Genomic DNA, 23,313 nt, shown 5'->3' with positions numbered 1-23,313 from the left:
AACAACTGGGTGAGCCTCGCAGGCCGTAGGATGGAAAAGGTAAGTTTGTGTGGTCGTTAGGCTGTCGTCAGCGTCTTATGGGAGTTTGCTACTCACGGCAAGAGACGGGTAAGCCTTGGCGACCGTAGGAAGGAGGGAGGGTTTATTTGTGTGTTTGGTGCCTGCGGCATCGAATGGCTTGCTTGTAGGTTTTGTAACCTAGACCACGCGGAATGGTCGTGATTGGCTGGCCAGGAGGCTCTCGCCAGCGTCCGATGGGAGCACTCTCATCGAACGGGTGAGCCTCGCTGGCCAAGGATGGAAAAGGTCAGGTTGTCTAGCCAGGAGGCTCTGACCGACGTCCGATAGGAGCTTAGCTCCAGGAATCGAACGGGTAAACCTCTCTGGCTGAAGGACGGAAAAGGTTGTCCGGCCGGGAGGCTCTTACCTTCGGCCGACAGGAGCTTAGCTCCCGGAATCGAACGGTTAAGCCTCGCTGGCCAAAGGACGAAAAGGTAAGGTTGTCTAGCCGGGAAGCTCTCACCTACATTCAAAGGGAGCCCTGACTCCGTGCATTGGATGGGTAAACCTCTCCGTACGTAAGACAGAATGGCAAAACAGGTAGCCAGGGGCTTTTACCTACTTCCGAAGGGAGTGTGAGCTCCAGGCAACGAACGGGTAAGCCTTGTTGGCCGCAGAATGGAAAAGGTGAGGTTGTCTGGCCGGGAGGCTCTCGTCTGCATCCGATGGGAGCTCGAGCTCCTGTCATCGAAGAGAGAAGCCTCGCTGGTCATAGGATCGAAAAGGTAAGGTTATCTGGCCGGGAGGCTATGGCCGGCATCCGGTGTTTTTTTTTTTTTTGTTTTTTTTTGGGGTTAATCTAGCTTTTTAATCGGGTAAGCTTCGCTGGTGGTCGGATGGAAAGTCCAAGATTGCTTAAGCGGGAAAGCGTCTGACAGGAGTTTAATACTCACGATGTCATACGAGTAAGCTTTGCTGATAGTTGAACGAAGGCGGCAAAGGTTGGCTCAACCGGGAGCACTCTTGCAGCGCCTGACAGGGAGTTCGATACTGAGGAGGATTTGGTTGTCTACGAGGGTAGACGCTGTGAGGCTTACTTGAATAATTGTTTAGCAAATCCAATAAGCTGCTTCCGAAAAATCTTGTTGCAGTCATTGTATTCGAAATTAAGCGTGCAAAAATAAATAGGATTTCCTGTGCCAGTGTACCCCAAATAGGTGCCGTGTATCAGCAATGTGGTCGTTGTCGTATTGTCATATTGTCAGCACATGAGATCGATGGTACATATCGACGATGTAATCGTGCATGGGTGGAGTAAGAGAAAGATTCTTTATACTTGTCTGAGCTTACTATTTGCCATTTTAACCATGCAGATGCACGAAAAAGCCTATGGAATCACCAATAATCGGAAAAAATATATATATTTTTTGGACGTACTGATAAACTGGCATTAAATATAAAATACTATATTTAAAACTGCTAGTTCATGTAGTCGGCACTATTGTCATCTCGCTTGTCCAGTGAAATTATTTTTCATAAGTTTTTTTTTTTTTTTTTTTTAAACTATAGTAGATTCCATTTAAAGTCCAACGATTTAACCCTAATATGGACGTAAACAAATGCCTTAAATATAAGGTATTCAAAAACCGGTAAGTTCATATATTTGGAGTGAGTTCGGTTGAAATGATGCCTTGGTCATACGCGCTCCGGACCACATGCCTCATGATGGGACCGACGCGCCGCCCCTGAGACCAGAATGAGATGCATTCTAATGTAACTGTGGCATTAAACTCCGTTAGTGAGAGCTCCTTTAAAATGTGGCACGTATCGGATTTACCTGGTAAAGTACGATGGAATACCTTATATCTGCAAACGATGCATGTCTATTTGTGGATGGAGACTTCTTTGCCACCTGCAGGCTCACGTCATCCTTTGAGAGCACGGGCGAGCGTGAAGTGCAGTGCTGAGATGGGATAACGGAGCGGTTTGATAGCTGAATTATGGTAGGCCGCCTGATAATTATAATTAAAAAAAATTAATTTAAAAAAAAAAAAAAAAAAAAAAAAAAAAAAAAAAAAACGTTGATTGGAGAATGGGCCTAATATCGTCTTGACTATTGTCGATACATGATGCTGTCACCGCAACCTAGGATGCCTGGCATACCTAGAAGCGGAAATTATTATTATTACTTTTTTATTTTTATTTTTATTTATTTTTTTTGCTTGTGAACAGACGCTGCTGTGGCAGTGGGGAGATACGGGAAAGGCTCCTGCAGGAGCAGATACTGCTGCGGCAGTGAGGAGGTATAGGAAAGGCTCCTGCGGGAGCAGACACTGCTGCGGCAGTGGGGAGGTATAGGAAAGGCTCCTGCGGGAGCAGACACTGCTGCGGCAGTGAGGAGGTATAGGAAAGGCTCCTGCGGGAGCAGACACTGCTGCGGCAGTGAGGAGGTACAGGAAAGGCTCCTGCGGGAGCAGACGCTGCTGCGGCAGTGGGGAGGTATAGGGAAGGCTTCTGCGGGAGCAGACACTGCTGCGGCAGTGAGGAGGTATAGGAAAGGCTCCTGCGGGAGCAGACACTGCTGCGGCAGTGGAGAGATACGGGAAAGGCTCCTGCGGGAGCAGACACTGCTGCGGCAGTGAGGAGGTATAGGAAAGGCTCCTGCGGGAGCAGACACTGCTGCGGCAGTGGGGAGATACGGGAAAGGCTCCTGCGGGAGCAGACGCTGCTGCGGCAGTGATGAGGTACAGGTAAGGCTCCTGCGGGAGCAGTAACTGATGCGGCAGTGAGGAGGTATAGGAAAGGCCCCTGCGGGAGCAGACACTGCTGCGGCAGTGAGGAGGTACGTGCAAGGCTACTTGCTTCGGCTGCTGTAGATGTTGGCTGTGGGAAGAGTAAAAAAAAAGGTTAGTAACATTTGATGGGGCAAGCTAAAAATGAATGGGTAGCCTACTGTGTCACCAGCTCAGCAATTGGTTGCCTGATTTGACAATTCCTCAAGCCTTGTCCACATTATTAGGTTCCTGTTGGAAAAGCATCTTTCCTCTCGTTTGGCCTCCGGGCTCTTTAGACTGTTTCCCGAGCGGATACGTTTGGAACGCTGTTTTCACGTTGTAGTATGGACTGTGGAAACAGAGGCTTTTGGAAACGATGAAGCATGTTTAGTCTTGTAAGACGTTGTAACGAAAGACATGATTACAGCAATAACATTAACCCCTTACCAGTCACCCCCCATTTTTGACATGGAGACAGAAATTACATACCCAAAATAAAGATGTTTCTGCTCATGATTCTTTCTGACTAGATCCATGATCAACATTTGTCCACGAGCTAACACTTCGACGTTTACCGTTCAGGAATAGGAATCGTTTTCCTGACATAATTACTTAATAACTGTCACTGAAATGATGTTTTATCGAAATATTGGTCAATTGGCTTTCAATTGATGCCGGGTTTATCCAGATCAAGTAAGGGAGTGATGTTTAACGTGCTGTGAAAATGAACGATAATAAACTGGGGCGGTTGGCGATGCTTGCAAGCAAATGGGTTAATGGCAGTTATGTGCTATTCGCTTCCAAGTGGTTTCTAAAGATGTTTATTTGCCAGTTTTTTCGTATTACGGTCCTTAAAGTCCCCGTGAAACGGAAGTTGCAAACGACTTTTCTCCAGTGTTGTGACGTATTTCCGAGAGAAACGGAATAATAAATGAGGAAAGTAGTGGGCGTGGCTTATTTTCCAACTAGCACCTGATTGGATCTAGATAAGTAGGTGTTTAATTCGAAAAATAGAGGCAGATCTAAATGCAAGTTTACAATCGGTTGTTGAGGATTACTTGCCACCTGAATCACCACAATTTAGTTTCAGCAGGAAAAGGAAGATGAGAACAGGAACACACCGAGGATCATTTACAAAAATGCACCTCCTTGCCATCTCTCCTTTCACACGCTGTCAATGCTCGCTACACACAGGCAGCCTGTCAGTGTCAGTTTGAGGGGCGTGGTTATGGATTAAGCAGACACCAAATTCCTCAAGCCTACATCATCAGTGAAGGTCCTCCAATGCAGAGGGGGGGGCATTTTCAGATTTTGATTAAAGATTATGAAGGCAGAATTTTTTTTTTTTTTTTTTTTGTGTGGATTGGCTCGCATGGATGAATTGTTCAGCACAAAACGATCAATTTAGGCAAACAAAGTAAATATAGTCAATTTTGATTTCATGTGGACTTTAAAAGGCAACAGTTATTTTACTCACACTTGCTATCCTGCGTTGAAACACTATAGCGGATACGTTTTAGATGAATTTTGAGTGATCACACCTGTGAATGGTGAAATAGGTCCCTAAATGATTTGGTCCTACCAGAAAACTTGCATAGAAATTAAAATGTAAAATTAAATTAAGCATTTAGCAGAGACTCTTTTATCCAGAGACTTACGAGCTTTTTTTTTTTTTTTTTTTTCTCCTTCATGGAACTTATGTCTGTATCATTTCCGTGAGGTTTAAACGTGCGCGGTAAGGCGAATGTAATGCCTTTGCTTCGTGGTTAAGTGGCACCTTCGTCCGACGGAACGTTTGTATCTGTAGTCCAAATCTATGCGCAATCCACACTCCAAATCAGCAGGTGGTGGTAATGCACCTTTACGCTGGTTTGCCAAAACCGCCATAAAACACTAGCAGAAGAAGACGGAACTGGGTCATGACGTCGTTTAACAAACTTTTGCCGCGAACCTGCTTTTAGATGCAACACTTTGGATGCCAACTGCCGTAAAAATCCAATGAAGAAAAAGAAGAACCTGTTTTTAGCGTCTTCGCCTGAAAATGTATTGGTTAACGTCGCGCGGTCTGCGCCGCTAGAGGAAGCGGCCTCAAACTGCCACTCGGCCGGTACGCCGGGGTGAAAGGCTGAGCCGCGGTGAGAACTGGGGTTCGACCCGTGCTGGTTGGGTTCTTTCTGCTGCAATCCAGCGCTCGGGGAGGGCTCGGTCTCGGGCGGCACGATTGTTGTGTCGAGCAAGGCGAGCTCGGAGCTTGCACGGTCTATTGGCCACGACGTGTGGCTTGGCGAGGAGAGCAGCTGTCACGATGACGCTTAATGCTGCTCAACGGCCGTGTTTGGCTGGGTAGAAATGATCTCGGGTCCGAGAAAAGCAGCAGCAGGTCTTATAAATCCCCTGTGTAGCTCTCTTCGTTGGTACGAAAATTGGGTCTGTGGTAAGATGACGGACGAAGCGAACCATCATGCTGATAAACCGTCAATGGATAGAGGTAAGTCAGCGATATTTATACTATGGGATTGATTACTTGATTATGGTCCACCTGTGTTGATTAGGCTAAGTATCTGACGCGCTCCTCCCGAATCTTATTAATAAAATTACATTTATCGAATTTCAGGCTACTATCAAAAGTCACACCAAGATTTCTGATAGTCGGTTTAAGCTTCGAAATGAGCAGATTAGGGTCAGTGATTGCAGATTCACCAAATAAAATATATTCAGTCTTATCTTCATTCAAATTGAGGAAATTTTGCTCTAACCATAATTTAATGTCATCAATGCAATCAATTAGCGACCCTAATGCATCAGTGTTTGTTGGACTCATAGGCAAATAAATTTGCAAATCATCAGCATAGCAGTGATAAGCTATGTTATGCCTGGCTATGATGGACCCAAGAGGCAGCATTTAGAGCGAAAATAAAACCGGTCCGAGAATAGAGCCTTGTGGCACCCCACAGGAGAGAGAAGTAGTAGAGGAGGATGAGTTTTCAACCACTACAGAAAAGGTTCTGTCAGTCAAATATGACGAGAACCACTGAAACGCAGTACCCTTAATGCCAACATAGTGATTAAGGCGAGACAGAAGGATTGCATGGTCCACTGTATCAAAGGCAGAGATTGAGGTGCACTAAAATAACAGGGCTCTTGACATCAACAAACCGGGCAATATCGTTGTGCACCTTTAACAGTGCAGACTCAGTACTATGTCGCGATCTAAATCCTGATTGAAATTTCTCAAACAAAGACATATTTTCTAAAAAAAGATTGTAATTGTATAAAAACAACTTTTTCTAACACTTTTGAGAGAAAAGGCAGGTGAGAAACTGGTCTGAAATTAGACAAAACTGAAGGATCCAGGTTTGGTTTTTTAAGAAAAGGCCTAACCACAGCGTGTTTGAACACAGCAGGGACAGATCCTGAGCTAAGACATTTATTAATAAAAACCAACAGGAAAGGCATGACTGTGGTAATAACCTCTTTTAACAATTTAGTTGGAACAAAGTGCAAGGGGCAATTTGTAATTTTCATCTTTTGCACTACTTCATTAAAAAATGATAGTAAGACTGGTTCAAACTGTTCAAACACAGCAGAATGTGCAGAAAATTCTCACAAGTGGAGACTGAGGCATCTGTCGGAGAACATGTATGTGGGTTTACGACAGAATTAATTGTATTAAACATCACCCTTGGACAATGCCCACTATTAGTGATGATATTTGACAAATATTTTACTTTGATAATCAAAAAGACAGCCCCTTAATATTTCCAAAGACACATGTAATTTGTTTTTCTTCCATCTCCTCTCTGCCTGTCTACAACGCTGCCTAAGGGATTAATGATGCCACCCGAATCATTAATCCAGGGATCTGCTCTTAATTTAGGAGATCTGTGTTTGTAAGTAGCAATAACGTCTAAAATTTTAGAACAGGTGGAATTAAAAGATGAAAGCAGGTCATCAGAGCATATAGAAGAGACAGATTCACCAAGGGCATAAAGTTCACAGTCCATAAAAGCAGCAGAAAATTCTTCAGCTGTTGAGGAAGTGAGAATACGACGATAACATGGCGAAGCAATAGACCTGCTAGCTATTGAGGATGGGACTGGGAATTCAACAATAATGGGGAAATGATCTGAGATAGCAGTCTCAGATATTTCAGTAAGGGAGATAGAGAGCCCATGAGAAATAATTAGGTCCAAAGTGTGTCCAATAAGATGTATGGGTCGATCCACCAATTGATGTAAATGGAAAGATGACAAAATTCGTTTAAAATCAGCTGCCAACTGATCAGACGGACAACAAACATGGATATTAAAATCACCACAGATAAAAAGTTGGTCATACTTTGGGACAACATCAGCCAAAAATTCGAAAAACTCTTGAATAAAATTCTTGTTGTATTTAGGTGGACGATAAACAACAGCACACAAAACAGGTATTGTAAACTCAATTAAAAATAGCTGTATCTCAAAAGAAAAATAATCATTTATAGATAAAAGTCGACATTTAAAATTGTCTTTAAAAACAGTAGCCACGCCTCCTCCCCGCCCTGACACTCGCGGGGAGCTGAAAAAACAGCATCGAGGTGGGAGGAGCTCTGTAAAGGCAATGTGGTCACCTGGTTTAACCCAGGTTTCCTTCAACAAAAGAAAATCCAAAGAGTGAGAAATAAAAAAATCTTTCAAAATGCAAGTTTTGTTAGTTAGCAATCTAGTGTTGATCAAAGCAACACGTAATGTGTTGAGGCCAGACTGCTGGGAGATAACGTTACGTGCAAGCGGGCGAAGATTCTCCTTTACGGAATGCCGTCTGCAGATCTTTACGGGCCGTCGGCAAGCATGTGCATACTCAGCATCAGGAACGATGGGTCGAAGCCACCGGTAGCAGTATTCAGAGGAACACTTCACAGCGCAACCGTTGTACTCTCGAGAGAGCACCGTGAGACTGCGAGGATCAGATGCCGAGGTCAGAGTCAGGTAGGCTCTTCTTAATTTGACAAGTCTACCGCCTCTTCGCCCACGCCGTCTGCTGCGCTTTCTGTAGCGGTTGATGGCAGGTAACAAGCAGGGCACATGCCACAGGTGCAAAGGTATGGATGACAGTAATGGTGGCGGCATCTTAGACTGTCCCCTAGAGCCACGAGTTGTAGATTTAACCACATAATCTCTTATATTCAGAAGAGTCTGGCGATCATATACAAACAGTGGTGACACATTCTGTGCAAAATGTGACAAATGTACAAATGTGTGGCATGTACAGTTCTCTCTCCACCTTCAATACCACGACTTAGGTGCCCTTGAGCAAGGCATCGAACCCCCAACTGCTCCCCGGGCGCCGCAGCATAAATGGCTGCCCACTGCTCCGGGTGTGTGTTCACAGTGTGTGTGTGTGTGTGTTCACTGCTCTGTGTGTGTGTGTGTGTTCACTGCTCTGTGTGTGTGCACTTCGGATGGGTTAAATGCAGAGCACAAATTCTGAGTATGGGTCACCATACTTGGCTGAATGTCACGTCACTTTCACTTTCACTTTCACTTTTTGTTTAAAGTGCTATATAAATAAAAGTGACTTGACTTGACACTCTGGGACTTCCTGAAGACTTCTTCACTGCAGTCAAACCTCTCTCCTTGAAGTTCTCAATGATCCGATAAATGTTTCTTTCATGTGTAATATTCTTTGTAGCAATTTAATTTCATGTAAGGCCATTTTGATGCAAAGTGATGATGGCTGCAAGGTTTTCTTTGGAAGTAACCGTTGCTAACAAGAACACAATAATTGGAGGCACTTCTTTCCTCCTTTTATAGCAATCAGTCTGTTCTTACAATCTAATTAGTATGATAGTGATTAACCTGATTAGTACTCATTCACACTTTCACATATGCTGCTGATATGATTAGTCAATTAATGTTAGCTGGTCATTTTTAAAAAAAAACGTGAATTTGTATGTGTGTGTGAAAAGTAATTATTCTTTTGACCAATTAAGCTTTTAGAGATTATTTAAAAGAAACAATGTGAATGAACACCACAACAGATTAAGCAGCAAACTTTGCAAAACACAACATATATGTCACTGCCAAAACTTTTGGCCATGACTGTATAATTGAAAAGAGCACCATGTTCTTGTTTCTTTATGAGAAGTGTTTTTATTTAATCTTAATTTAAAGGGATGTTATGTGTCACAGTAGTTAAATCTGTAGCTTATGGAGGTAATTTAATGCCTAAAAGATTTGCATATGCAGGTTAGGAGTTGTGGAAGTGTACATAAGACTGTAAGTGTAAATTAAATTTGCATGCGTAAGAGAATGCTTTTAAAAGGTGTTTCAATCGTAGGAAAAAATAATTTGCAGCATTTTACTGTTACTTGTAAGTGTAATTCATGTATTGCGAAACTGCAGCTTGATGCCAACGCAAAATAAATATGATCTGCATTCTTCTGAATTCCATTTTTCTGCGGTTACACTTTTGGCACGTTATTTTCATTAAAATACAGTCAAAAGCACTGCAAGCATGTGAACAGTGATTTGCAAGTGAAAACAACAGTTTAAAGAACTGCAAAATGGATCGACTGCATAGAACCAATCTGTATGTGTGAAAAAAACTAACTGTTGCAAATGTTTAAATGACTTGTTGTGCGGGTGGGGCAAAAAGTTCCAGAAATAAACCAATATATACAGCTCCGTCTTTCTTTTCTCTGTGCTTACAATTTTGGCACGATTCTCTCTCTGAGTTTTGCAAGCATGTATGAGAGGGCGGGTCCACCACCTTCTTGTAGCCAATCACATGAGGCTCTGGCTGACTCTCCATTTACACTTATCTGATTGGTTCACACATAATATGCCAAAACATGAATCTTCATTTAGTTCCTGATCGTTCTCGCTGCCAAAACAGTACTTTTAACGTACACATACATTGAAAATTAAAATAAATAAATGACTTGATTAAAACATGATACTTTATAAGTTGTGTGCCATAAGTGTAAGCACAGAAAAATGGAAGTCAGAAGAATGCAGATCATATTTATTTTGCATTAGCATGAAGCTGCAGTTTCACAATACTTGAATTACACTTATGAGTAACAGTAAAATTCTGCAAATATTTTTTTCTTATGCTTGAAATGCAATTTACACCTTTACAAAGCGTATCTTGCGCATGCAAATTTAATTTACACTTACAATTTTATGTACACTTCCACAACTCTTACCCAAATCTATTTGGCATTAAATTACCTTCATAGTAGCTGTGTCCGAAATCACTTACTCATTCACTAATCCCTATATAGTGTACGGCAGGTGCACTATATCAGAAAGGAGTGAACAAAGTTAAGTGAATGAATATTTACAATTAAATATTAATAAAATACTGGCAACAAAAATAAACGCATATTACAAATACACAATGACACATGAATTTTATGTATATATGATTTTTAATGTCTTGAATCTCTCCCGAGTAGCGTTTTGTGCTCAGATCAGATGACAGTGGTCGTAGAACGCCTCAGGTGACTGTTAGTTTTACATCAAGATAAATGTGCCACACAATTAACAGAGATTCATTATATATAGATCAGTCAAAAGAACTCTGTATAATCAGTGATTCTGTCTACACTGGATGCAGCGTGGCATGGCATGACACCACAAATCCCTGACAATAAACTGCTGCTGCGTTCTATTTATGACATGCTGACACAGATTTCAGATGATTTACAATGGTCGCTTTGTCGCGTCAAGTCTTTAGCTGACGTGGTGCCACATCAACAATCTTGTAAAATGTGTGGTATATACTGCCACTTCATAGTATAAATAGAGTATGTGGGATCGTGAATCGTGAAACTAAAAAGCTATCATGCATTGAAAAGGGGGGGGGGGTCTATCAGCCATCGGTGATGAAAGACAGCATCATCTGTCGGCCCAACCCTACAAGATGCCCTATAATCTAAAACATAAAATTTCTTAAAATCGATTTTTGTTTAAAACAAATAATGGTAAATTAACTACTAGGAAAATAATATACATAGGAAATATACAAAGGCAGCTTACTACAGAAAACTACTGTTCAGTTCAGTTAACAACAACTAAAACATAAAAATGGTCCAAGAACTGGTAACTGTAACGCCATGCCAGCAGAGGGAGCCCTCACCTGAGTACTGACTGTTCGCCGCTCCTTCCGGTTCTTTCTGACAGTTCGATTCAATAAACCAGTTAAAAAAAACGGTTCACCGGTTCTTTTACGCTCAACATAATGACATCATTGGCGATGACGTAAAAGTGTCAAGTCTATCGCGGGCTTAACACATTCAAATATAAAGTCAGTAATCATAACATCAGGTCAATTAAAACATTATTATGATCTGATACGTTTCTTACTATTTGGATTTTTGTATCTACAGCATCAACACATATACAGGCAGTGATCTGCAAACTAGGATGCTTTACAGTTATGACGTCAATAAATTAGTCTTCATCAGCGCAGAAACTATACTCATGTTTAATCCATTACGGTTTATTTGTAATTAAGTAAATGTATGTTTCGCCGGATTGGCCCATTATCCTCATTTCAACCGTGCTCACGATGGCATCAGTTGTCCGGTTCAGAGTTCAGACATCTGTGGCAGGCGGTGCTGCTGTGCTGTGACATTACTGTTCGGTTCAGTAGTTCAGATAACACACGCTGTCGCTGAATCACGCATGCGCAGTATCATCAGCTCACCGGTTCCTCTTTCAGACACGTCCGAAAGAAGTGGTTCTTGATTCAGTGTACTGCTGATCCGAAAACGGATGCAACCGGTTCTTGACTCGAGAACGAGAATCAACAAATCGGCACAGGTTGCAGTTCAGTATCATCAGCTGCTCTACTAAAGTTCATGTTCTATTTACTACAAAACTCGATTTGTGAATGTGTCATCATTAACTATAAGTACAGGTATTTCGTAAATCATCCCTTATTCCTATTAAACAGAGTAATTATTGTCTAACTTCCCTGAAAAACCCTTTGGCCTATAATCTAACATTATAATTTAACAAAATACACAGATTATATGCATTCATCTTTAAAAAAAATATTATTATTATTATTAGTTATTTTATCTCACTTTCTGTTGTTTAACAAAATACTTTGATATGCATTTTGTCCTCTTGAAAAATTACAAGCATGCACAGTATCATCAGCTCCTCGGTTCTCAAATCTGACGCGTCCGAAAGAAACTAAGAATAGCTAGAAGTGTACTGTTGATCCGAAAAAACGATGCAACCGGTTCTTGACTCGAGAACAAGAATCAGCTAATCGGTTCTCAAATCAGACGCGTCCGACAGAAACGGTTCTCAGTTCAGTGTACTGGTGATCCGAAAACCGATGCAACCGGTTCTTGACTAGAGGACAAGAACCTCTCCAGCAGTGGCCATGTACGTTCGTTATCTTTCTCGGCTCGGTGTTCATCTTCAGTTCTCTCTTCACAGCAGTTCAGTCAGTGTACTGTTTGAGTAAATGAATTACTTCGGGATATTGGTTTATTCTCACTCAGAGGGAGTATCAGCCACGTAAAAAAGTTAACAGTTTAAGTAATTTGTGGATTAATGCTTATTGGAGACGCGAACCGTTTCAAATGATTCAGTTCGATTTGGTGAAATGGTTCAACCGGTTCACTAAGAAGAACCGGTTAAATTGAACGATTTGTTCGTGAACCGGATATCACTATTATAAGTGCATTACTGCCACCTATTTCTCAAGTGGACAATTGACACTCTATCTACAATCTCAATTAGGAGTGTCAATGGTCCACTTGAGAGTAGGTGGCAATCAAAAAGAAGAAGACACCTCACGTGCCTGCTGCTGAGAACGCACACAGGAGGACACGCTCAGGAGAATTCTAACAGTTTGAACATTGCGTGAATCAGAGGTAAAAAATTATATAAATACTGTTCAATTTCTTGCAGAGACCGATCGTTTTGTGTTTTTACACATTAATGTATCGTCACGAGCTGCAGAGTTTAATTTGGTTTTGTCTATGTTTTTTTTTTTTTATTGTATGATTTAGCCGTATGTTTTTATTGTATGTTTTAGTGATTCCCACTCACTTACATTATAAGACTGACAGACTGCAACGGTTTGAGCTAAAAATCTTGGTTTGTGTTCTACTGAAGAAACAAAGTCACCTACACCTTGGATGCCCTGAGGGTAAGCAGATAAACATAGAATTTTAATTTTTGGGTGAATTATCCCTTTAAGATTGCATATGCCTGAACAGCATTATTAATGGAGCCAATGACATTTAGATGGCGATTACAAGAGAAAGACGCTTCTCATCTCGCCTCTGTCCCAGCTGAAGATTAATGGGATGCTTTTACTCATAAGGTCTTAATACTCATCCAATGGCCGCTGAATGACTCTGACAGGGTTGAATCAAGTTGGATGTGGAAGATTTATGCACTTGTGCACAAACACACAACATTTCATTAATTCTGTTGCACACACAAATTCTGATACGGACAGCAACTTTGATTCTTCTCAATAAATGAAAAGAAAGGATGTCATGACTTACTTAATTTCACTTTCTCTGATTCGGCTTTCGTCCAGATCCTCAATGAACTTCTCTCCCTTCATCCAGTAGATGAGAGGACTCACGTCCCCACTGTAGCCAAAGAACGCTCGACAGGTCAGGTTAACTGGGCTGCCTGCAAAAACACAAATTACAGCAGAAATACATATGTATCATCTGTGAAAACAGCTTTCTCAAACTGAGCCTGGCCTTTGGACGTCTGTTTGATTTGCTCTCTCTCTCTCAAGGAACAAAAGCTGCTACAAAGAACACAAGGTAGTTTAGACTGTAATCTGACATCACTGTCACCCCTAAGAGTGCATCATCACTTTTCCAAATCTATACTAAAAACACAAACACTCCTGGCCTGTGGCAGTTTGTAAATTCATGCCATCCTTCTGTAGATACTACACACTTTAATATAAACACAGAGACTCTAGAATGAAGTAAATCAATTTGTATCTCAAACTAGTGCTAATAAGAATCTCCTGCTCTTCCTTTATGTAAAAATGAATAGTCTGTGAGAAAATTAATGAGCGCAGTCCTTAGATGATGGATCAGGCTGAAATCTTGATGGGATGGCATATGCTGCAGTTTCTTCTCTGGGCCACTAGAGGTCAGTGTGGTTCCATTTCTCATACAGGACAGATTAAACTGGCACAAATAGGCATTCAGCAGACATGCATTAGGGCAAATTCTTCAGTCTTTTGTAGCATGGAACACAGTCCAGACCATCTGATGCACAGTGATTCAGCAGGAACAGCACTGAGGCTGCTGATAGTTGGCCTGTACACGACTGGGTTTCTGATCTACAAAACAACATAAACTGAAAGAATAGCTTGCTTCATGTCTTCATCTTTCTCTTCATATCTGTTTTAGATTTAGCTTGATACTGAATAATGAATGACTCCGTGTTTTATGTTTGTCAGTAGGGCTAAATTAAAATTTCAACCCATGATTTTGTTTAGTAAACAACTTAGAACTGAAAAGTTGATACTTCCAGAAAAATCTGCATACAATTTTATTTCTGAAAAGCTCCTTGAACAAAATGCAATATTTTAAATATATCTGAGACTATCAGTTTTTTTTATTTTTTTCCTGTCCTGATCACGGTTAGCTAAACATACCAAAAACGAACCATCCTCACTACATGCAGAATCATTCAGCTTTTCCTACATGTAACAAATGTCTGTTATAGTGCATGCGGGTGTTTTTGTATGCATTGGGAAATTGGAGCAAGATCGTCTTAGTTAATCGGGTCTCCATGGTGTGTTAATTGTGTTTGTCTGTGTTGGCCTCTATTCATTCACATCCAGCAGAGAGGATCATCCAGACAGCTAAAAGCTGTTCTGCTCATTAAAATGCTGTTGGGATGGATTGTGCCATCATAATGCCATAACTGACCTCCTGCAGCCAAACCAATTAGGAGAGAATGAATGAATGAATGAATGAATGAATGAATTAATAGAAAATGTCTGTATGAACGGTGATGTTCATCTGAGTGAGTATGTTAGTAAGGACCACCCAGCTCACAGGGAACATTCCTACAACTTTCAATCAGTTAGTTTAGTTTATTGTCCTTTCGGAAATTATTTTTTATCTGTAGCAACCCTTCATTTCATCATCAACAACAATCAACGGTCAGCTTATTTGCCAAACATTTTCAGACAAATTCTGTGCACGCTGTCCTAGTCCTATTGGACTTAAGTGCTGCATTTGATACAATCGACCATATCATTTTGTTACACAGGTTGGAAAAGGTGGTGGGTATACAGGTGGTTGCGTTGCAGTGGTTGTCCTCCTATTTGAAGGATAGAACCTTTTCAGTGAGCATTGGAAGTGTCTCTTCTCGGCCAGTTCCCTTGTCTTGCGGTGTTCCCCAAGGGTCCATTTTAGGCCCTTTACTATTCTCACTGTATATGTTGCCCCTGGGTTCCATCTTTAAGAAATATAAGATATCGTACCTCTGCTATGTGGATGATATGCGGTTTTATCTTCCAGCTAAGATCGACAATTGCGATTCATAGGACATACTCTCTGACTGGTTTGAAGAGATAAAATGTTGGATGGCTAATAATTTTTTTGCAATTAAATAAGTGCAAAAGTGAAATTGTGATTTTAGGTCAGCCTAGTCCAATAGCTATCTTTCGTTTGGGCCCTCTTTCTGCTTGTGTTAAAACTGATGTAAGAAATCTTGGGGTTGTATTTGATTCATTGTTAAACTTTGAGAAACAAATTAGCACCGTAGTGAAGGGAAGTTTTTACCATTTGAGAATGATTGCAAAAATAAAACATTTCCTGTCCTATAAAGATTTGGAAACCATAATCCACGCCTTTATAACTTCACGCTTGGACTATTGCAACTCCCTCTATAGCAGCTTGCCTAAAGCCGCGATCTCCCGTTTACAAATTGTGCAAAACACTGCAGCGAGGCTTCTCACCGGTACTAAAAAGAGGGATCACATCACTCCTATTTTAGCATCCCTTCACTGGCTTCCAGTACAGCTCAGGATTGATTCTAAAATTGTTGATCTTGTATACAAGGCTTTGTCTGGCAAAGCACCAAAATACATCTGTGATCTTTTGATTCCTTATTCTCCTCAAAGGGCTCTGAGATCGGGTAGTCAGTTCTCTTTTAACCGTGCCTCGTTGTCGCTACAAAACAAAAGGTGAGCGGGCAGTCGCTGCCACAGCTCCCATACTCTGTCCTGCCTGCGGGTGTCGCTGTTGGACAGTGTTTTCTCTACTTCCTGTTGGCCTTCTGTAGCAAATTGTAGCTCCGTGTAGCTGTTTTTATTTTATTTTTTCTCTAGAATCTTTATCTTACTATCACTCTCTGTTTTTTAAGGTGGTAAAATATAACTTAATTCACACCATATTTCTGATATTATCGATCAATCTTATCAGATTAACTTTGATCGTTCACTTTTATTTTATATCCGTGAGTGCAGTACACCTGCAAAGCGTTAGCACTCGTTAGCTTGTCATTAGCGTTTTCATTCGAACCTATCGCTGTTTTCTTTTCTCCTCTCCCTCGCTCCAGTTTTTCACGAGTTCATCAAACAACCTCAGTAAGAATATTTCATCAAGCACGGTGAGTAATGGTTTCTCCCGTCATTGTTACTTGCACCTCTTGCCACATGTACAGTTTATCTATCTCTGTCGCTGATGAGGGATTCACATGTGATAAATGCAGGGAAATAGTTAGGCTGACAGAGAAGATTTCAGAATTAGAGACACGCATCCAAACTTTAATTGAGGACAGTAAGAATGTTAGGGCTCTAGATACGGCTTTGGATGCGTCTAGCTCAGGGATTCCTGTACATTGTTCGGTTCCGGAAACAGAGCCTCTGCAGCAGGGCAACTGGGTGACGGTGAGGCAGCGTAGTCGTGGGTCAAAACACCGCTCTTCTGTTCCGATCAAAACATTAAACAGGTTCTCCCCACTCAGTGATGCACCCACTGAGAAACCTGATGAAAGTGCTCTAGTTATTGGTGATTCTATTGTACGGAACGTGAATATAGAGACACCAGCCACCATAGTCAAATGTTTACCGGGAGCCAGAGCGCCTGACATCTTGGCAAATTTAAAAGTGCTGGCTAATGCTAAACGTAAATACAGTAAGATTGTTATTCATGCCGGCGCTAATGATGTTCGACTTCGCCAGTCGGAGATCACTAAAAATAACATTAAAGAGGTGTGTGAACTTGCAAGCACGATGTCAGACACTGTAATATGCTCTGGTTCCCTCCCTGCTTACCGTGGTGATGAAATGCATAGCAGATTGTCATCACTCAATGGCTGGATGTCTAAGTGGTGCCCACAGAATAACATAGGTTTCATAGACAATTGGACGAGCTTTTGGGGCAGACCTGACCTGTTTAAAAGAGATGGTCTTCATCCCTCCTGGGGTGGCGCCACTCTTCTCTCTAGAAATATGGCAAATAGTCTTAGTGTTTATACTTGACTAACTGGGGCCCAGGTCAGGAAGCAGACAGACTGGCTAAACCGACCGTCTGCTAGCTGCCTCCCGTCACAGAGGTCAGTTAATTCTCAGCACATAGAGACTCTTTCACCTAGATATCACACTATAGAGACTGTGTCTGTTCCCCGAACTAGAAAATACAAAAAACGTCCAAACCAAGTTAAGATTAACAATTTAATTGAGGTTCAACAAATAAAAAACAGAAGCAATATGGATAAACAAATGATAAAGCTTGGCTTATTGAATATCAGATCCCTTTCTACGAAAACACTTTTTGTAAATAATATGATCACTGATCATAATATAGATGTACTCTGTTTGACAGAAACCTGGCTAAAACCTGATGATTACATTATTTTAAATGAGTCCACCCCCCAAGATTACTGTTATAAACATGAGCCGCGTCTAAAAGGCAAAGGTGGAGGTGTTGCTTCAATTTATAACAACGTTTTCAGGATTTCTCAGAGGGCAGGCTACAAGTATAACTCGTTTGAAGTAATGGTACTTCATATAACATTATCCAAAGAAACAAATGTTAATGATAAATCCCCTGTTATGTTTGTACTGGCTACTGTATACAGGCCACCAGGGCACCATACAGACTTTATTAAAGAGTTTGGTGATTTTACATCCGAGTTAGTTCTGGCTGCAGATAAAGTTTTAATAGTTGGTGATTTTAATATCCATGTTGATAATGAAAACGATGCATTGGGATCAGCATTTATAGACATTCTGAACTCTATTGGTGTTAGACAACACGTTTCAGGACCTACTCATTGTCGAAATCATACTCTAGATTTAATACTGTCACATGGAATTGATGTTGATGGTGTTGAAATTATTCAGCCAAGTGATGATATCTCAGATCATTATTTAGTTCTTTGCAAAATTCATATAGCCAAAATTGTAAATTCTACTTCTTGTTACAAGTATGGAAGAACCATCACTTCTAACACAAAAGACTGCTTTTTAAGTTATCTTCCTGATGTATCCAAATTCCTTAGCAGATCCAAAACCTCAGAACAACTTGATGATGTAACAGAAACTATGGACTCTCTCTTTTCTAGCACTTTAGATAAAGTTGCTCCTTTACGCTTAAGGAAGGTTAAGGAAAACAGTTTGACACCATGGTATAATGAGCATACTCGCACCCTAAAGAGAGCAGCCCGAAAAATGGAGCGCAGCTGGAGGAAAACAAAACTAGAGGTATTTCGTATTACTTGGCGGGAAAGTAACATATCCTACAGAAAAGCATTAAAAACTGCTAGATCCGATTACTTTTCTTCTCTTTTAGAAGAAAACAAACATAACCCCAGGTATTTATTCAATACAGTGGCTAAATTAACGAAAAATAAAGCCTCAACAAGTGTTGACATTTCCCAACACCACAGCAGTAATGACTTTATGAACTACTTTACTTCTAAAATCGATACTATTAGAGATAAAATTGCAACCATTCAGCAGTCAGCTACAGTATCACATCAGACAGTGAACTATAGACCCCCTGAGGAACAGTTCCACTCATTCTCTACCATAGGAGAGGAAGAATTGTATAAACTTCTAAACCAACAACATGTATGTTAGACCCTATACCATCTAAGCTCCTAAAAGAGGTGCTTCCAGAAGTCATAGATCCTCTTCTGACTATTATTAATTCCTCATTGTCATTAGGATATGTCCCCAAAACCTTCAAACTGGCTGTTATTAAGCCTCTCATCAAAAAACCACAACTTGACCCCAAAGAACTAGTTAGTTATAGACCAATCTCGAATCTCCCTTTTCTGTCCAAGATACTAGAAAAGGTGGTATCCACACAATTATATTCCTTCTTCGAGAAAAATGGTATATGTGAGGATTTCCAGTCAGGATTTAGACCGTATCATAGTACTGAGACTGCTCTCCTTAGAGTTACAAATGATCTGCTCTTATCATCTGATCGTGGGTGTATCTCTCTATTAGTTTTATTGGATCTTAGTGCTGCGTTTGACACAATTGACCACAACATTCTTTTGCATAGACTTGAACACTTTGTTGGCATCAGTGGAAGTGCATTAGCATGGTTTAAATCGTACTTATATGACCGCCATCAGTTCGTAGCAGTGAATGAAGATGTATCCTATCGATCACAAGTGCAGTATGGAGTACCTCAAGGCTCAGTACTAGGGCCGCTACTCTTCACGCTTTATATGTTACCCTTGGGAGATATCATCAAGAAACATGGTGTTAGCTTTCACTGTTATGCTGATGATACTCAGCTCTATATTTCTTCACAGCCCGGTGAAACACACCAATTTGAAAAACTAATGGATTGCATAGTCGATATAAAAAACTGGATGACGAGTAATTTCTTACTGCTAAATTCTGAAAAAACAGAGGTGTTAATTATAGGACTTAAAAACTCTGCTTGTAATAAACTAGAACACTGTTTAAGACTTGATGGTTGCTCTGTCAATTCTTCGTCATCAGTTAGGAACCTAGGTGTGCTATTTGATCGCAATCTTTCCTTAGAAAGCCACGTTTCTAGCATTTGTAAAACTGCATTTTTCCATCTCAAAAATATATCTAAATTACGGCCTATGCTCTCAATGTCAAATGCAGAAATGTTAATCCATGCATTTATGACCTCAAGGTTAGATTATTGTAATGCTTTATTGGGTGGTTGTTCTGCACGCTTAGTAAACAAACTACAGCTAGTCCAAAATGCAGCAGCAAGAGTTCTTACTAGAACCAGGAAGTATGACCATATTAGCCCGGTCCTGTCAACACTGCACTGGCTCCCTATCAAGCATCGCATAGATTTTAAAATATTGCTTATTACTTATAAAGCCCTGAATGGTTTAGCACCTCAGTATTTGAATGAGCTCCTTTTACATTATAATCCTCTACGTCCGCTACGTTCTCAAAACTCAGGCAATTTGATAATACCTAGAATATCAAAATCAACTGCAGGCGGCAGATCCTTTTCCTATTTGGCGCCCAAACTCTGGAATAACCTACCTAACATTGTTCGGGAGGCAGACACACTCTTGCAGTTTAAATCTAGATTAAAGACCCATCTCTTTAACCTGGCTTACACATAACATACTAATATGCTTTTATTATCCAAATCCGTTAAAGGATTTTTAGGCTGCATTAATTAGGTAAACCGGAACCGGAAACACTTCCCATAACACCCTATGTACTTGCTACATCATTAGAAGAATGGCATCTACGCTAATATTTGTCTGTTTCTCTCTTGTTCCGAGGTCAACGTGGCCACCAGATCCAGTCTGTGTCCAGATCAGAGGGTCACTGCAGTCACCCGGATCCAGTACGTATCCAGACCAGATGCTGGATCAGCACCTAGAAAGGACCTCTACATCCCTGAAAGACAGCGGAGACCAGGACAACTAGAGCCCCAGATACAGATCCCCTGTAAAGACCTTGTCTCAGAGGAGCACCAGGACAAGACCACAGGAAACAGATGATTCTTCTGCACAATCTGACTTTGCTGCAGTCTGGAATTGAACTACTGGTTTCGTCTGGTCAGAGGAGAATTGGCCCCCCAACTGAGCCTGGTTTCTCCCAAGGTTTTTTTCTCCATTCTGTCACCGATGGAGTTTCGGTTCCTTGCCGCTGTCGCCTCTGGCTTGCTTAGTTGGGGACACTTCATCTACAGCGATATCGTTGACTTGATTGCAAATAAATGCACAGACACTATTTAACTGAACAGAGATGACATAACTGAATCCAATGATGAACTGCCTTTAACTATCATTTTTGCATTATTGACACTGTTTTCCTAATGAATGTTGTTCAGTTGCTTTGACGCAATGTATTTTGTTTAAAGCGCTATATAAATAAAGGTGACATTGACATTGACTCTGGAATTGCCTGCCTATTAATGTGAGGCTTGCTTCTTCACTGACAAGTTTTAAATCTGTTCTTAAATTTCATTTTTATTCTTTAGCATTTTCTTAAGAGTTGTTGTCTTGTTGTAATTGTGTTATCTGCCTTGTTTTAAATGTACAGCACTTTGGTGCAATGCTGTTGCTGTTAAATGTGCTTTAAAAATAAAAAAGACTTGACTTGACAACTGACTAATACAAACAAACATCAAAAGATTACAACACATTACAAAGACAACCAGAATCAAACAACAACAGTATCACTGCCATAGATGTAAAATGAAAACTGTGATATCACAAAAATGTATTTAACAGAAAAATACTGGAGGATATAAAAAGACCCTTGTGCACGCGCAGACTGTAATAACGGTACACTACACCTTCAACCAGATTGTAACATATTCACCATAAAGTGGATGTGATACATCACAGAGAATTGTATGGCTTTTCCTCACAGCAGTCTCACTAGCCAGATTAACAATCTTATTTAGTTTGTTCTTATTGTTATATTGACGTAAACCTGGCTTACACATAACATACTAATATGCTTTTAATATCCAAATCCGTTAAAGGATTTTTAGGCTGCATTAATTAGGTAAACCGGAACCAGGAACACTTCCCATAACACCCTATGTACTTGCTACATCATTAAAAGAATGGCATCTACGCTAATATTTGTCTGTTTCTCTCTTATTCCGAGGTCCCCGTGGCCACCAGATCCAGTCTGTGTCCAGATCAGAGGGTCACTGCAGTCACCCGGATCCAGTACGTATCCAGACCAGATGGTGGATCAGCACCTAGAAAGGACCTCTACATCCCTGAAAGACAGCGGAGACCAGGACAACTAGAGCCCCAGATACAGATCCCCTGTAAAGACCTTGTCTCAGAGGAGCACCAGGACAAGAGCACAGGAAACAGATGATTCTTCTGCACAATCTGACTTTGCTGCAGTCTGGAATTGAACTACTGGTTTCGTCTGGTCAGAGGAGAACTGGCCCCCCAACTGAGCCTGGTTTCTCCCAAGGTATTTTTCTCCATTCTGTCACCGATGGAGTTTCGGTTCCTTGCCGCTGTCGCCTCTGGCTTGCTTAGTTGGGGTCACTTCATCTACAGCGATATCGTTGACTTGATTTCAAATAAATGCACAGATACTATTTAACTGAACAGAGATGACATCACTGAATTCAATGATGAACTGCCTTTAACTATCATTTTGCATTATTGACACTGTTTTCCTAATGAATGTTGTTCAGTTGCTTTGACGCAATATATTTTGTTTAAAGCGCTATATAAATAAAGGTGACTTGACTTGACGTTAAAGTTAAAGTTGAAAGTAAAAAAAAAAAAAAGAAATACAAAAAAGTCAAAATACTCTCCACAAATGAGAGAATAGAAAAGAACCAGTTTATGTATATATACACACACACACAATCATTGCAGCCCCTTTCCTGTAAATAGGTCCTGTGTTTGCATCCCATTTCAATTTTACATCAATGACTGTGCCTAGATATTTATATTCATTAACTACTTCATTGCACTCACCATTGACAGTTATTTGCTGGTGTGTATCTCCTCTTGTTCTGAAGTCAAAAATCATCTCTTTAGTTTACCTGGTGTTTAACTGATGGAAACTGGATTGACACCAGTCAACAAACTCATCCACACATCTATGTTACTCTACTTCATCTTCAGTGATCAAACCAACAATTGCCATATCATCTGCATACTTGAAAACATCAGATGGGAACCTCTACATTATTTTGTTTAAAGGGTAAATAACACTGGGGAGATAGTACTTCCCAGTGGGGCCCCTGTGTTGGCAACAATAGGGGTAGACAAAGCAGAGTTTACCATGACACACTGTAATCTATCAGTCACAAAAAGACTCCATCTAAGGAGTCTACTATTTATTGGCATGAGTTCCCAAAATATTCTTCTTTTAGTCAAGTCACTCTCTCTTTCTCTCTCTGTCTTCCTTAATAGGAACTTTAGTCCCAGCAGATGTGAAGTCACAGCAACCAGTCGAGTAAAGTCGGAATGCTGACCTGAACTTGCATGTTGGACGAAAGAAAAAAAAAGACAGAGAGAGACAAATCATCATCCAAGTCATAACAGAGTATGTGAATTCAACACACAGACTCAAA

The 23,313-nt window shown here is 40.7% G+C and overlaps 1 protein-coding gene across 5 annotated transcripts in view; it reads right to left on the bottom strand.

The window, feature by feature from the left end:
• Nucleotides 1-23,313, bottom strand: part of LOC132156424 (interleukin-1 receptor accessory protein-like 1-B) — a 219,503-nt gene that overhangs the window by 18,248 nt on the left and 177,942 nt on the right. For all 5 annotated transcript variants that reach the window (XM_059565437.1, XM_059565440.1, XM_059565439.1 and 2 more), the window contains exon 7: nucleotides 13,300-13,432. In XM_059565437.1, coding sequence (XP_059421420.1) covers nucleotides 13,300-13,432 — 133 coding nt within the window. The remainder of the gene's footprint in view (nucleotides 1-13,299; nucleotides 13,433-23,313) is intronic.

This window comes from Carassius carassius, chromosome 13 (assembly GCF_963082965.1).
Source record: "Carassius carassius chromosome 13, fCarCar2.1, whole genome shotgun sequence".
Lineage (NCBI taxonomy): Eukaryota > Metazoa > Chordata > Actinopteri > Cypriniformes > Cyprinidae > Carassius > Carassius carassius.
The sequence above is the reverse complement of the archived record's forward strand: the minus strand, read 5'-3'. Positions and strand labels throughout refer to the sequence as shown.